This window comes from Barbus barbus (genome assembly GCF_936440315.1).
Source record: "Barbus barbus genome assembly, chromosome: 34".
NCBI lineage: Eukaryota > Metazoa > Chordata > Actinopteri > Cypriniformes > Cyprinidae > Barbus > Barbus barbus.
Window position 1 is genome coordinate 5,341,426 of NC_136762.1, and position 17,967 is coordinate 5,359,392.

The 17,967-nt window shown below is 40.8% G+C and overlaps 1 protein-coding gene across 3 annotated transcripts in view; it reads right to left on the reverse strand.

Moving 5' to 3' along the window:
* The window catches only part of LOC306854270 (roundabout homolog 2-like), a 346,492-nt gene that overhangs the window by 172,317 nt on the left and 156,208 nt on the right, over positions 1–17,967 (reverse strand). For all 3 annotated transcript variants that reach the window (XM_079392145.1, XM_079392146.1, XM_079392144.1), the window contains exon 2: positions 12,189–12,515. In XM_079392145.1, the coding sequence (XP_079248271.1) occupies positions 12,189–12,515 (327 nt within the window). The remainder of the gene's footprint in view (positions 1–12,188; positions 12,516–17,967) is intronic.

Consider the following 17,967-nt stretch of genomic DNA (forward strand, 5'->3'; position numbering starts at 1 on the left):
AGATTTCATTTTGCATAACGTTTGCGATTTGCTTTGCATAGAGTCTAAAGCTAAATTACAGTTTGAATACATCTGGGTGGTTGTCTCCAACTAACCTCACATCTATATGCATAATTATAGGGTCCAAATGTGTTCTTTGTGTATATGTCGCTGCTGAAATAACAGATTGTATATGTTGGCACATGAGTGATTCTCCAGTTGAATTACAGTGACTATATGTGCGCAATTACTAGTGCTAACCGAGCACTAATGTGCAGCATGCTTCTCTGCGGTGCTTGTTCTGTTATAAAGAGCCAAATCAATATTCATAATGTGTCAGAGAATTTATTCTTTCTCTTGGTAGAAATAAAAAACTGCTAGGAACTCAAAATAAAATGGCAAGGAAAAAAGAACGAGTTTTAAAGTGTGCAATTAATGCATCAGGCTGGCACATATGGAGCAATTCGACTACTCTCACTTGGTGCACTGTGGGGGTTATGTTTTCTGAATCTCAGTTAGGTCACCTGCATATTTAGACGTCAGCAGGAATCTATAACCTCTAGAAACACAAATATAAATAACCAGGTCTGTATTCACTATGTAAACATGCAGCTAGTGTCTAAATACAATGAAGATTTATGTAGATGAGAATCTGAAGGTGTTCATTTTTCATAGTCTGCTACAAATGCATAATTCATCCTCTCCTTACCCACACGCACTAGATATATGGACCCGGGAGCAGGAGACTATTAATGTTTCTTAAAGATCGAGGGAGTCAAATGCATCAGCTTGTCAATCACACACACACATAAAATGCACTCACAAGGTGATCACTCACTGTCATCTGCTTTCATTTCCTGTGCAGGTCAGTAATCTGATATTAAACCATCCAAACACATCCTCTCTAACACACACACCACATCAGGATGAAACACTGCTGATCTCAACAATAACAAAAAACAAACGCCACAACGGAGCATTAAATAAATGCATTTAACCCTTGATAACAATGTGGCAGACAAATTAAAGTGATTGATCTGAACAATTTACCAGCTTTTATCTTAGAAAGTGGACTGCCAGGCGCTTTACAGTAGGACATAACGGATGATATGTGGTTCACGGATGAAACTGGCCCCTCTAGGCGCTAACGGCTGAATATTGGATACTCTGATCAGGTTAAAGCTATGAAAAATGTGACTGAAAAAACATAAGGAAAGAGTTCAGTTAAAAGTTTTCCATGAGGAAAACCTCCAGTGAAAATCCAAGAGAACAGATCTAGTGAAAATCATGAAGGAAAACCTCCAGCGAGAATCTTCTGTATATGGAAAGCCTCCGGTGAAAATCCATGACAAAAAACCCTAGTAAAAATCATGAGGAAAGAAACTATGAGGAAAAACTTCCAGTGAAAACCCATGAGGAAAACCTCCAGTAAAAATTTATGAGAAAGTAACTAGGAAAAACCTCCAATGAAAACTATATTTACAACCTACAGTGAACATCCATAAGAAAATACCTAATAAAAATCAAAGGAAAACCTCCAGTAAGAAACTATGAGGAAAATCTCCATTGAAAACCCATTAGGAAAACCTCCAAAGAAACGATAAAAGACCTAGTAAAATGAGGAAAAACCTTAAATGAACAGAGCATGAGGAAAACCTCCCACAAGTAACCTCGAAGAAACTGTGACTCAAAAATCCTGAAGAAAACCAATGAAGAAAGGCCCAAATGAAACCCCAATGGACCTTCACATTGAAATTCACATTTGTGCACACTTCAGATCCAAACACACACACACATATAACCTTATATAGGCACCAGTGTGTACACACAGACGTGCACACGCCTCCAAATAATAGTTTTGCCCTGAACGGTGTAGAGCACAGGAGAGCAGAGAAAAACAGTCTGTAGATAAGACTCTATTTTGCATTTGAATGGAGCTGTTCTGATTTCTATGCACTTGGCCTTTAGCCACAGTACTGTGTGTGTGTGTGTGTGTGTGTATGCATGCCCAACATATCCATGTGTCCCTCTGCCTCTCGTTTTCAAGTTTATAAGTGGTGTGTGTGTATGCATGTCTATCAGTCCATCTGTTTGTCTCGTTGCCTCGCTAGTAAGAGCGATATTACTAGCCCAAACAGATTAAATAAAGATCACGGTCTAAATAAACTCAATATTCACACATGCATGATGAGACAATCTGCATGTCTTGGTAAAATAACAAGTGGGTAAAAACAATATTCACACCATCCTTGAAGTTGCACATACTTATAATGCTCAAAACAGGTCATTAAAATGAAGATCTCATGTTAACGACACAACTCATTAATATACGACTACTCATGTAGCCTATACATTTTACATACATCAATAGGCAGCAACTTGGCCTGCCCAGATTAATTATAATGTGGGGAGGTTTGCCAATAAAAACAGACTTCATTTACATATAAAATGTCTTATAGAAACAGTAGCAAACTTATAGGATCAGAGAAAAGGTCAAAACTGGTCACGAATAACAAAATCAGGATAACATTTAGTGTAAGAAGCCTTGAAAAATACGGACGTGTCCCAAATGTGCACTTAATGTGAAGCTACAGTTCCATGGCCTTCATCCATGAAGTTCATGAGATCATGGGGTGTCCCATTCATCATTTTAGTTTTCAGAAAGTTGCTCACAGGCTCACAAGCCTTGGATGAGGACCTGAAGGGCTGAAGATGCCCTTTGGAACAAATCTTTGGGGGGAAAAAAGCCTTTAGATATATAGAAGATTGCAACAGTTCCGTCCACTTTTTTGGTACAATTTTCTGATTGTTGGAGATTTCTTCAAGAATCATGGGTGGTGTAGCTTTTCACCAGGAATTTTGCTATGAGATGCATTGATTTTAAAAAAAAATTATAATCTGAAACACACTGATGGCTCCAACAAAAGCATTGTTTGACAACCTTTTGGCTCACAGTAAGTCTCTCTGTAAAGGTTTATAATTCCTCTATGGAGAAAATAAATGTTATTTTTACTTCTGGCACCCGACTGTTGCTTTCTATAAGTTGCAAGTAAACAGGCAATTAACTTGAAACACAACTGATGAAGAAATAAATATGAGGGCAGAGGTCTTCACGACTGACAAATTTTCTCATTGACACCCTCTCGGGGCTGCATCGCAGACTGAGCGTCCAGAGGCCAACTCCAGCTGTTCTTTAGATCACACTCATAAACTCCCAAGCCTTGTGAAGGACCCCACACCGCCTATCAATTTCAAACACCAGCAGGAAGGAGACAAGGGACAGGAGGGGGCTTGGATTTCATCCCCACGACATACGCTGCGGTACAGGAAGCTTAGGTTACCGTTCCCTCCTCCTCTCCGCAGCTGTCCGGGACGGCAGTAGGAACTCACACTCCCGCAGTACTCCCAGAGTAACAAGAGTCAAACTCAATAACTGCACTGATAACACCACACGGTCACAACAGCATCGCATGCACTATTAGTCCTGCACAAGAAGGGGAGTTTGAGAGAAGGGTGCTAAAGTTGGCACAATCTAAATGCCAGTTTCGGAGACGACAGATACCTTCAGGCGGCTAGCTTGATTGAGTTGTGTTGTAGGTGACCAGAGTGCAAGGTTCAAAAACACATCATCCATCAGAGCGACGGGAAGCGTTCTCTGATGATGACACTCCACTGAAACGGCACTGCGGTTTGTACACTGTGTGTGTGTGTTCAAGCGCGAGAGTTTGCCCCATCAGCACTCGGCACAGCACTTTTTTTCTTTGAGAAAATAACAGATTGTTCGCTTCAACAGAGAGCTGAATCAATTTCCTCTGTCCTCAATTAAGGGCGGAGCTGAATTTGTGCTCACACACACACATACATATGATGGATTACAGGCCTTGGTGGGGGTCCCAGGAGGCTTCGCTTCAGGGGTTATGGGTAGACAGCGGTGGCGCATTCGTAGGGTGAGGGGTATCTGCTCTTCGTAGCGAGCTGAACGCTAAGGAATTATGATGGAGGGATCTGACAGGTCTTTACGGGTCATCGGATCCAATCCCATGCAGAAGACTGTCAGAATCCAGCAATCTCATGGGAATCAACCTCATGGTTAGTTCACGAGTTCACACTTACATATATTTAGCACGAGTTACATAATGCGTATTTGGCAAGTATGGTAATACGTAGTTGGCGTGCTCTCCTGGGGAAGGGCTCTGAGCTCAGGAATGGCCCGAACCCAGAGTATCCCCCCGTGGTATGGTGAGAACTTAGTGATATTGGTGGAGAAGGGGTGGTGGAGGGATGCTGATAGACTGTCAAATGAGTGGAGGTATGTCAGCTGTATTTATATCCGTGAGTTGATTGACTTGATTACGTGCCACTTGTGTTTAATTAGGTTAAGTATCTGACGTGCTCCTCCTGAACTTTGTTAATAAAACATCATATGTTTTTGTTCTACCTGACGAGGAACCGCAGAGGAACCTCTAGTAGGTGAATGCCTGGCACAGTACAGGGACACAAACATGTCTGCTGTGGTCTGGAAATGCAGATTGAAGTCAATAGTCTGGATTTACATGACCATTCGGAATGATTCGCCATAGCTTCGGGCTCTTTTTGATGGCCGGCAATCATGTAATGGAGTTTTAAGTAGTTTAGGGTCATAGAGACCACATAGAATCTATGTAACACTCATACACACACACACAGAGAGAGATTAGCAGAGATGCATGTACAAAAACACGGCAATAGTTAGCGAGAGAATAAGATAACAGATAAACTCATTCTCATAACAACAAAATGCAAATGACAGTGCTTGGACTGTGAAAAACAATATATATTTTTATGTTTCTACTGTACCGTTCAGATCAAGTGTAGGATCTCACTGGATACAGACACAACAAACTGAACAAAGCAGAAATATTTGTTTATTCAAAAGACAAGAGGCTAAATCCTTTCTGCTAATCCACAATGACCATCTGATCATAATGGACTCTGCTCTGCGTAAATCCATTCCACTGTACATCTCTAAAAGCCACTGAGAGCAACTGTATATACATATATTTATTAAAGAATATTAAAGAAAAAAATTTAAATAAAATTTTACATTTATAACTTCAAAAATTGGTCAAATCCAAAAATAAAAACAAAACAAAACAAAAAATACTTAACTTAAATGCAGCACAAGGACAAAGCATCTGCCAAATGCAAACATATAACAAAAACAAAACATTAAATAATAACTGGTATAAATTATTAAACCCAAAATACCATTTGTGACCTATTTTCAGATTGGAAAATCACATATTATCATACCAACAATATCAGATAAATATTTACATCCTACAGACTAGTTGAGCTTCTCCCTTTTGTTAAAACTCAAAAACAGTCAGAGATCCAGCCTGGCAGGTCATGCACATACTCCAACCTAACACTGACTAAAACAGTAGCTTGAATCCATTTCAGGCCATTTTTCCCAACCCTCGCTCTTTACCCCATAGTTTCTCTGCTATCCTGTCAAAAACTGAGGCAAAATCCCATAACATTTTTTAAAAACTCACAAGGGGACAAGAGTGAGCTTACAAAAGACAGAGAGAAAGAAAGAAAGAATGAGAAAGGTCAGTGTGTGCGTGTATAAACTGGGTGTATTTCTAGGGTTCCATGGGACCAATGATTTATCTCCTTTCCAGAGGGCTTCCTCCACATATACATACAATGAAGAATCGTTTAATATCATCTACACAGTTGACCGATTAGTCTCGCACACACTAAGATGTGACCATAAGATATGCATCCAAATCTGCATGGCTCCATCTCACCGCAGCCGGCGTATATGTGTGTGTAACGTAACATGCTGCTGATAAGGAGGTTGGTCTTTATGGTGTGGGCGCTGACTCCAGCACTGCAGATATACAACGCTGACACATTCTATCACGGATTTTATTTCTTTCACCTTTATCACAGACTAGAGATCCGTTCTTCTTCCACCTCTCTGCTGGCACCTCACCCTCCCTCCCTCTTATCAGAAACCAACATTCCCTGTGGGCCGTGGATGCATCCTGACATCCGTCTGCTTTCAACTTAATCACCAACCCCTAGAACCTGCAGAATCCAGATCCCAGGATAACTGGAATGCAGGTCAGATGACCCAGACAGACACTGACATTGACAATCAGGCGGATGAGGACAAATGTATGCGTTGTGTTTGATTAATTCACTCACCACGCTCACTTGTCCAACAGATGAGATGTTAAAAGACAGATGGGCGTTTGTAGTCTAGATATTAGGGATGGGTGGTATGATGGCATACACCACACTACAGCAGAACTGTGTCAACCAGTGGATGTTTTGCTATACTGTTAGCGGGAAGTGGAGCTTTATGTTATTTACATGCAAGGAAAAAGGAAGGAAACAAAAATTGACTCCAGTACTCCAGTTCAGTGTCACATGATCCTTATGAAATCATTCTAATATGCTGATTTAGTACTGAATAAAAATTTCTTATTATTATTAATGTTATTGTGCTGCTTAATATTTTTATCAAAACAATGATTTTTTTTTTAATGAATAGAAAGTTCAAAGGAACAGCATTAATTTGAAATATAAATCTTTTGCAGCATCATAAATGTTTATACATATTCACATTTGATCAATTTAATTTAGAAATATTAATTTCTTTAAGAAGAAAAATCTTACTGACCTCAAACTTTTGAATGGTAGTGTATATATTGTTAAAATAATATATAATTACTCCTAACGTGATATAAGATTTCAATCATATCGCCCACCCCTTCTAGCTGTGTGAGTCCAATTATTTTCATCCTCTTTTATTAGATTTTACTGATGCCGGACACACAGTCAAACAGCTTGAGACGCACCAGAAAAGCTCAACACAAGAAAGCACCATTTTTCCACTAATTACTTCATCTTACCAGTTCCAAATACTGCCTAACGATACTCTTAATTGCTGAAGTGCCATGCTGAAGCGTATCAAAAGAACCTTTTCAAAAACGCCAGCCAATCCCAAGCTGGTGGCCTTTTAACAAACCAGCAATGACATCTGTTTCACCCTTCCCACATTTGCATACTTTTTAAAGGTTACAAGTGAACGAAACAGCACTTTTTGTCGCTAAGATTCAAAGTAAAATGAACACTTTCACATTGTTATTAGTGCGGACCATTAGCAGACACAAACACGTACACATTCACACCTTATACGCTTAATTAATGCCCCCATGTTCAACAAGCTTTTTACCCTCAGATTTATAATGCACACACCTCTCCACCTCAGAAGAGATACAGGGGGCTAATTAACATTTTCCTGGATGACTGTGCGCCCCAGTTGTGGCTTGTCACATAGCGCCCGTACACAAGCTACGACCACAGATTTCACCACTTTGGCAAATTTATTCAAAGCAGGGCTTGCCTCAGTCTGACATAGTCTTCACAATGATTTATGAACCTGCTCATTGACCCAGTTTATCCCGAGAAGAGAAAGACCATGGGAGAGAAACAGAAAGAGAGAATGGGAGAGAGACATAAAGACACAGAAAGAAAAATAGCAACAAAAGAACAAAATATATTTCCCAGAAGCAAGGAGTGCCACAGGGTGCGGCCTAGCCCGAAATGTATCCATCATATACACCATAGAGAGACAGAGTAAATAGTATAGAAAACCTTTTCAGAGACATAACAAAAAGATAAAGCCAAATAAAGCTAATTTCAAGATAATCCAAATTCACTTTCTATTCTGATTCTGAACAGAGTCATCTAGTTAAGTTTGTTAGTGTATGCTAAGTCGGCTAATATTTCCCACAACCCCTTGTGCTCTTATTTTTATTCAATTTTAAGAAAAAATAAATGAACAATTTAATGGCGAAACTGCCATAGCAGTTCTTAAATATACCTTTGTTAGCCTAAACGCTAAAAAATAATGCCCAGCTTAAAGGGGTCATATGATGCGATTTCAAGTTTTCCTTTCTCTTTGGAGTGTTACAAGCTGCTTGTGTATCCCTGAAATTGCGAAGACTAAAGTCTCAAAACCAATGAGATATTCTTTATAAAAGTTAAGACTCTGCCACGCCCCCCTAAAACGGCTCATTCAAACACACCCCCACATGTCTACGTCACGGTGTGGGAAGATTTGTAAAACACCACTAACACAACATATACGCAAAGAAAGAGGGCTATTATTCTCACTGTAGTATTGTTGCTGCCATCGACGCCATTTCCTGGAGACGCTGTGTTTAATTGTGAAAGCGAAAGTACTTTGTTTGGCCTTCCAAAAGAGGATAAATTGTATTTACAACACTGTTCCAGAACAGTTCAACCCAAATATTAGAGTGTGCAGTGTATTTTACGGAGGAATATTTCTTGAACCTGGAAGAGTAGCGTACAATGCTGACTTGCACAAAGGCGGTTTCTATAAAGTGGGACAATTCCAACTTTGCAAGGACAGTCTAACGCTTCTGACTCACAGCCTGTAAGTATGTTTCTGCTACTGACTATTCAAACGCGAGTTTTGAGCAGTGTAGAGTAGTGCTTGTTGTTTGTCGTTTCTCCGATCACAAATGCAGACATGGTAATGATTACGTGGCGCGATGCAACGTGACACGTAAAAAGACAGTATTAGTCATTATAATCAGTAATTATGTCTCCACTGGATGCAACAAATGCCTCATTTATAGTGGGTTTTATTGTTTTTGTGTGGTCGCACCGGGACACGGCATCACAATACGGTGAGGGGCGTAACATTTCTGTCTCACGCTTCAGATATTCGGCCAATCACAAAGCACTGGATAGCTGGCCAATCAGAGCATGCCTCGCTTCTCAGTACAATGAGCTTTGTAAAAAGCGGGGCATAGAGGAGCAACAATAATTTACAGTATGTGGAAAATAATGTGCTTTTTAAACCTTAAACTGCATAAACACATTGCATTACACCAAATACACAAAATAATGTTCTTTATAGCAACGTCATATGACCCCTTTAACCTGCAGAGACAATTATAAGAATGCCATTCACACAGGAAGTTGATTTCTCTGAAACAAACACTGTAATGCTAACAAAAAAGCCATATATGTACTTAATATATTTCAAGCATGTATGCATCACCAGCAAAGTACGTGCCTTTAGGCTACAGTAGATGTATGCGAATTGGGATTCAGCCAATCGCTCCCTATGGTCTGTCAGCACCTTTTCCACTCTTCTATTCTTATGCTCTAATTAAGACCGTATAAATGACAGGAAAGTGATTCATTTATGTTGAGGAAAGTGGAAAGACATGTGCGGTACCTTTAAATGAAGAAATGGACCATTTTAAGAGACAAAAGCTCTAAACCCCACATACATAAGTTTACATGAAACAAAGAATTGTGCTGAGACAGATAAGCGCCTTGAATAATCAGCGACAAAATCAACCCTTTTGCACATTCGCTTTAAACTCTCTAGGACACAAACATCCGTAACAAGATCTGTGTATCTTCTTTGTGGCATTACTAATGGTCAATTGTTAAAGACAAGCGTTTGAGATAATCCTGCTTCAGCGGACACCTCCTTGCAATCTGCCTTGTTATTAATAATGCAGCGAGCTCCTTTCACAGGCCTCTCTCTGCTTCCTGCAGCCCAGCTTGGGGTCTCTCTGATCAGGCGGCTTCAGTGGTCCACGGCGAACGCCTGCCTGCAATCTGTTTCAACAGAGCCATTCACTCAGCTTGCGGGGGTGCGGATTGACCCCAAACGAGAAGGAGGGAGAGAGACGGAACCATATATCGCAACAGCAAACGACTTGTGACACAAATATGAAAAAGTACTGGGTTTGTAACCAGAGTCGGAACCCCAAAAAACGATCGTCGCAAAACAGTCTGAAACATTCGCCACATTTTTCAGATTGTCACTGAAGGCCAGCTGTTTGTTTTGGAGGTGAACGTTTTATACATATGTGAGTCTAGGAGTATTTCATATAGATCATATATACACAGCTGGCTATAAAATCAACATTTATTCTTGAGCAAACAGCGCCGCTTCAGAATATTTCTACGATGTGACAGATGAAACATATTTTGCTTGGAGCGATACATGAGCTGTATCGGTTTAGATTGGCTTAACTTCTGTGATCACTCACCAGTGTAGAGAAGCTTTATGAGTGGAAATTGTGTAACGTAACACAGCTGAGGGGTCTCGTTTAAATACAGTTCTTGGTCTTTCCTGCTGTAGGTTAAGTATCCTCTGTCCCGCTAACCTTATGACCCGTCACCTCTCACCTGAAAGTCATAAAACATCCTATAGCTCACTTTAACTCTTTTAGTCAACTCAGACTGTGTCTAAACCTGAAAAATGCTGCCTCTGCAGGCCGTATATGGAGGTAGGAAGCATTCCAATATCTGGCTGAAAGAATAAAAATAGTGTCTGATGATATATATATGAATCAAAATTTGACTACTTAAAATTTGCTTGGTTATGTCTGAATAATGTTTAGGATCATTAGACGACATTATAGTGTCAGGGAAACCTTACAAGTGTCTTGTTACCTTCATTCACAAAACAGTGCCCTTTTAGATTAGGTTTCAGACACAGCATCTGACTTCGCACCAGGCTGGAAAGGTAGAGAGCTAGCGAGAACAGAGTGGGGGAAGTGAAAGATACAAGAAAAAAAGGAATAATCGGGGACTTCATCAATTTTTCATGAATTTTCATTTAGGCAAGGAGACCCCTCTTAGTGCGATCGATAGATCAAGCTGCTGTCTCACAGTTAGCACCTGGGGGCCGCCACCACCGGCTGAGGAAGAGCTGAGAGGATCAGAGAAAACACACACCCCCTGCCAGCTACACGAGTGAAAACACACAACACACACAAACTGACTTTATACCCTTCTATATATACCCTATAACCTGAAACGCAGTAGTGTATCATCAATTACAGGTTAAAAATAGAACATTTATTCAAAAATATTACTGAAAAGCTTCCCGCAATTGCTAGCTCGAAAGTACCCTTTGCAAAAACTAAACGCCAACATCATCTACTTTAACCCAAATCACCGTCCTGTATCATCAATTACAGGTTAAAAATAGAAAATGCAGCAGCATTCAAAATTTACTGGCTCTCAAAACCTTCCCACAATCCCTTCATCTAGAGTTACCCTTTCCAACAGCTAAACACACACACACACACCCTCTCATTACTGCATGGGGTCTTGGCGGCAGCACACAGAGCCAATTTAGTTATCCATTCATTCAATATTTATCATCATATCCTTATTTAATGATGGATCGCCCCTATTGTCATTACAATGCATAAGAGAGGCCGCAGTATTGATCAGCTCGGGGTTGAAACAAACTTCAAGATAGCGGCTCACTTAGACTTCAGGTCTAGACTACAAACCCAGTGGAGCAATACCAATACTCCTTAATCTCTAATGACTTTTGCTTTGGCCTTTATGCTAAGCTAGTGTAGCCAGCTTTTATGCCTTTAGATGCTAAAATGTATTCACTGATCGGCGCAAGGTCTGCCTGGCCAAGAGTTTCTTGGCTACAATAGTCCATTAATCAGCAATGATTCAGCAAAAAGGCCTATCATTAAAATAGCATACTCACTGGCTAGTAGAAAAGCAAATGAGGACAGGTTAGCTGTCACTCATAATGGTCTCTGATTAGCTTGGGGATTTGATCCCAAGGGATGTGCTCTCTCTGAAAATGCAAGTCAACCCAACAGAGACCCATCTTCAAAGCAGAACCCATCTACAGGTTGTCAATAAGCACCCCTCCCAGATTCTGCCTTCCTGTGTAGAGTGTCTAAACCCTCCTTCCACACCTAGCATGCTCTTCCATCTGAGTCTATCGCTCTGCACTTCTTTGGCATGCCCTATCATTTCCATTTCTCAGTCAGAAGGAAAAACTACAAGCCTGGAAGATTGTACTGAAACAGTCTGACATATCTAAGATTTGTTAAAACATATGTAGAGCTAATTAAAGTCAGAAGCCAACTGCAAAATAGTTTCCACTGATTGCTTTGGAACTATGGAAATCAGGCCTTTTACAAAATCCGTCAGATGCCATACCAAATCACAATTCTATGCGGCAAACGTCGTGGTATTCCAAAAGCAGAATTGTGCAATTGTACGCTTAGGAACATTAAAGTGCAGTCTGGTCCACAGGGTTCATGGAAAAAAACAAGTTCTCAAAGACTGATTGTTACTCTTACGCAAGACAATAATTAAAGAAATCGCATACTTACATGCTACTTCCAGTGAAGCGTTTCGACTGACTGCTTCCCCCAAGTAATTGCGTGCCACACAAACGTACGCCCCCTCGTCAGGTTTGCTTCGACGGCCATGCACGATTCGCAGGAAGAAGAGCGAGCCGCTGGGCAGGAGCATGCGGTGGGATCGAGGGTCATCTTTATCGGTTTCAACTCGTTCTCCATCCTTGTACCACTCCACGGTAGGGGTGGGCCGCCCTTCCGCCTTGCAGTTTAGGGTGGCTGGCTCGCCCTTGGATACAATCAGATCGGAGGGGTGTTCTACGATCCGAGGTGGAGAATCTTCCTGCCGTAGACGGGATCCTGGTAAAACAGAGAAAGAGAAAGACTTGTCAGGTCAAACCTTGCATTTATGTAAGGAACTGAGCTGGACGATGATATCACTGAATCCAATAATGAAATGCCTTTAACTGAAAATTGAGTGTTTAATCTTGTAATTTTATATTATTGACACTATTTTCCTGTTTTTATATTGGAAAGTTGCTTTGACACAATCTGTATTGTTTAAAGCACTATATAAATAAAGGTGACTTGACTATGTTCAACAGGATATAGCTTCTACAAGAGTGCATCAAACCAATTAGTATTAGCCTTAGCCAGGGATATCCAATCCTGTTCCTGGTTTTCAAATGTCATACAGAGTTTAGCTCAATTTTATGTCAACACACCTTTCTGGAAGCTTAGTCTTCCTAGAAACCTTGATTAGGTTCAAGCGTGTTTAACTGGGGCTGGAGCTAAACTCTTCAGGACAGTGCCTCTCCAGGAGCAGGACTGGACACCACTGGTTTTGGCAATCCCAATCTAACATTTAGAATCTCTAAAGAATTTTAAGACAGAAAAAGTAAGGTTTGAGTTGGGAAAATCTTACTTGCATACTCCCTTAAAACAATCCTTTATCTCTACTGCCAGTTGTTCACCGAGCATACAAAAGCAATGTTTCTGAGCCAAGAAAAGCCATGTCAAAAACACAACCCAGCTCTCTGATCCAGCACACTAATTTAGGGTGCCACATAGTGAGCTGGCAAGCCATTGGGGACTTGCCCTCTGTGACAGAGAGGTTCAGGGGTTTAGACTCACACTATGTTAAAATGCTAATCCCCTGAACGTTCCCCTGCATGGTCCTGCATTTGGTATGGATAACGCTAGCAGCCCACGCTAGGAGTCTGGTCCTTATGATAATAGATTGCGGAAAGAGCAGTGTGAGCCTTAACCCTAGAGATAAGAAGTCAGAGGCCACCCTGCATTTACATCACTAAGGCACGGGCCAAAGAGGCACAAAAGCAGCCCCTGATCCCCCCCAAAATCCGGCCAAAAAGAGATGCTAAGCCCGAGCCGCTAGCGCTGCCATCAGATGAATGCTGTAAGCTTTACACGCTTCAATAGAACATGGCTAGCTTGGAAACACCCTTGAGATTGTAAATGCAGATTTTCGACTTCTTTCAGGGATTGGAATCGCTTAAAACTAGGAGTGACTGCAAAAGGGAAGGGGATATGATTTTAGCATGTGATTGTTTGTCTTTGTGGGGACCAAAAAACATACATCGTAGGCCCCATAATGACCAAGTTTCATAGAGAGAAATCTAAAAAAAGAGCATTATGCAAGATTATCAACAAGACCAAAAAGATACATCTACAAATGAAGCACAATATGTTTGTTCATTAGCTTTTTCATTAGCTCTTTCTAAACCTCCCGAGAGAGTAGCATGCTAGCAAGATCAGCACACAGCTCTGTGCAGCTTTGTTTGTTTAGCATTGTTAAAACAGCTGCTCGCTAGCCGTTTGTTCAACATAAACCACTGCAGAGCGCGGAATGGACCTCCTACGCTATGAGAGCCCCAGCGGCAGCAGCAAGCTTGAGCTGAAGGTGGCCGTGTCCTCTCTCGGGATGACAGGTGCGCAGTGCTGATGTACAAGAGTTCACTGCGGTGCTAAACTCTTTCGGTTGCTGATGTATGGAACTGCAGTGAAAAAGAGCATTTGTTTATGGTGTTTAGAATCACTTCTAAATGTGATAACCACGCTGTTCCTTCTTACCAGTTGGACCAGGACACAGCATAGCAGAAGCTTGTTTGTTAGTATGCAAATATGTTTTGCTGAGTCTTAGTGTGATCTAAAGGTACATTCTCTCCCGCAGTGCAGTACAGACTCTAATAAAGTGAGCGAGGACTCCCACTTCACCTAATTTATGCTAATTCCTGCCATTTCCCTCTCATTGATTAGTGATCATTCCAGATGTCTGCTGTCTAAGTGGGGCCACACACAGTACCCAGAGCAGACTTGGGGGGTCACACAAGGGACTTGCTACTGACAGCTCAAGATCTTATCCTGTATCCTCCAGGTTTCATGTTTAAGTTGTGCTGCATAATATGAAACCGAGCTCTGCTGCAGTTTGCAGATACACTGATTTTGCTCTCTCTCACTGCCTCTCGCATTTCTCCTTCTCCCTCCCTCTTGGCAGTCTGCATCCCTCAAAACCTGAGGCGTCAAACTCATTTAAGTTTGGTACACTGATGCAACATTGGTGTATCCATGCATGTTCTTCGGGATCTAATGAAATTCAAAATCGATTTATACACATACCAATTTTTAATGAATTTAAAATGAAGATTTTTTATAACATTTTGTTTCTGATTGATGTTTATGTCCCACTTTCAGCAATCAGAAAAAAGTTCATTTTGATGTTGTAAGTCACTAAATGAACAAACCACTAATTAACATTATGACACTGATAAATGGGGTGGTTCGAGATAAGAGGATGATGGGGGGGACGATGTCCACCAAGAACGCACATACACACACATACTGTGTATTAACTGCTATCTCACTGGAGCATCTGTTTAGCTTCTAATCGAAAGCCACTGGCAGAGACTTTTACATGACTGAGGTGAATATGCTTGCACTTGCCATGCGATTCGATTTTTATTAGTCTAATTTCTTTTAATCCAATTTGTATTCCAATCTACAACCTCAAATCGTCTGAACCTTGAGGCGCCATCTGCTTGCTGTATTTTTTTCTTTCGTCTTTTTATCCAGGGAGAAATTTTGCTCAGCAGATGCTTCTAAAATTGTGCTTTTCCCTGTTAAGTGAGGAACAGAAGGAAATATAAAAACTGATAAAGGATAAACTGATAAAAGGGAATATTATTCACATACTAACTAATAACTTTAGTATTGAGAAAGAAAAATACAACTTTAATTTTTACTATACTACATTTTGAAAGCCCAGCGCTGTTTATTGACCTCTACAGATATACAGGCAAAAAATGCTGTTTTCCACTCTTGAAATTGTAAAACCTGTTTTTTAAGTGACCACTATAACCGGGTCAATCATACAGACAGACACACACACACTTCATTAACTCTAAGACACTTGTGGATGTAGCACATGAAAATTAAAAAGCAATTTTTTCCATATTTTCTCCCATCAGCAGACTAAGCCACTGGCAAAGTCAATTTATCTCCTTCCCACTCTCTGTCTCTTTGTTTCCCTCTCTCTCTCTTCCTGCTGCCCTCTCTTAATGCGATCATTGCTTGTTGTACAATCAAGTGCTCTTGGCCGCCTGGGAGAGTGCTCTTTACTATGTCTCTGAGCGCACACCATTCAAAGAACCATTTCCTCTTCCCTTGGACCCCCCAGCCCACACACACACACGGGCACATATGCATATGCACGCACATTTGGACTGGGGAACACACACATGATGCGTGGAAACCCGTGTGAGAAACTGTCGACATCCCAATCGAGTTTGATTCATGCATTCATAATCATTCTTGACACGACATGTAACGCACTACTGAAATTTATATCCATCCATTTTCCAAAAAGTATATTTTAGCAAAAAAAAAAAGAAAAGGAAATTGCATAATCTACCTCCACCTCATCTAAGCTTCCTAAAGCCTGTCTTCCTCTACTCCTCCTCACCATATGCAGCCTACAGGATCAGTCAAGGAGGAGGATGTGTTTTCTATGGATGAGAAAGCCTATGGGGGTGAACTGTCATGTTAGTCATTGTTTACAGGCTGGTTAAGAACAATAGCTCACTGGCAGAACCTCCCTCTTCTCTCCTGCATGGCGAGAAGACTAATTTCATCCTTGTACACATTGTGCCACCACTTAATGGGTGGAGGACAGAAATAGTATAGTTTGAACCGCTTTTCTTTACTTCCGAGCCTGCTGCTGAGCCATCTACAGTACATTTCCATAAAGTTCTCTTCATCTCCTCGCTGTATCTCCTCTTAAATCTCAAACTGTTTCCCTGAGACACCAATGAGAACAAATGGAGACTATCACAGCCCTCCTGAGATCCAGGAAATCACACACATCTACTCAAGATCTCAAACTTTGTTCAGATCAGTTACCAAATTATCTAAGCTTCTCTACATAAATATACAGCTCTACATTTAAAATTTTCCCCAAGGGTTTTTAGAAGAACCATCTGATACTTCAAAGAAACATAACTGAGAACCATGAAAGAGCAATAAAACATCAGAGCAATCAAATTTTCTTCTGGGGCACAGATGACCACGTATGCCACCTCCACCGCTCTTCTATTAGCTCTGCCACATATTTATTCATGTGCAAAGCAGAAGGCTGAGGAGCTTTGATGATCTTCTTCGTAATTATTTTTATTGGTTCCCTTGAGATTTATCAGCCCACCGTTCAAATCAATAGCCAGAGCTTCTACCCACCCACTGCAGCAAGGCCAGAAATCCCCCAGAGGACGCATCACTTATTGTGTGTGTGGAGCTGTGATCAGAGGTTACCACGGGCAACGTCCCAAAGGTGTTCTAATTACACTGTTCCGTTGGCAATAAATAAAAGGTGAGGAAAGATGTCACCATTTGACGAATGGTTATCTCAGGATTTTGATGCGCATTAACGTTAATTGAATTAGTGTGCGCCTGAAGGAACGTCACAGTAGAAAATAATTGATGGTTCACTGAGCATACATTCGAGAAAATACTTTCCTTGTTTATTTATTTATTTATTATATTTTAAGTAGCAAAAAAGATAGTTCAGACTGAAAGAATGGGGTCAAAATGGCAGCGACTATCTTTCTATCTATCCATCCATCCATCTACCTGTCCGTCCGTCCAAGACTTTTTAAACATTTTCAAAAAAAATTTAATTTATTTTGACAAACTTGCCATTTCTGTATAAAAAGTTGCATTCATTTCTTTGAAATTCAATTATTTTGAATTCTGTTTCCTTACGTTTAAACCAGAATACCGCAACCCTGTTTCAAACCACATCCCTGTTCTCAGTCTTATCAAATCTTATGGGAAACAAAGTGAATTTGCTCGGACAACTTAGCAAACACACAAACAAACTTGAAAAACTGGCAGGGTTTGAGTTTTATGGAAGCCCTTTAACCCTGATACTGGTTATACTTCAATTCCAGGCCCTGGAAGTTCTCTCTCTCCGAGATGAATATCTTCACTTGGGCTAGTCTGACAGCGACTCGTTCATCAAGTCATGGAAAATATAAAAATGTCTGGGGAAACAGGGATGATGTTACTTGCTTTCAGACATAGCTCCGAATACACACACGGCACAACCTCGCACGGACAGGAACACCCTTGAAGATTCATCATGTCGCCATCCTGTCACCCTCACACACAACGCCTGCCCTCCGGCGTCCCACAGAGGCCTGGATGCACAATAACTTTGAAAACTCATCTCAGATGAAACTGCGTAACATATACACAAACAAACTCCGGTAAACCTGAGCAGTGCGGTATCTGACCTGTCTCC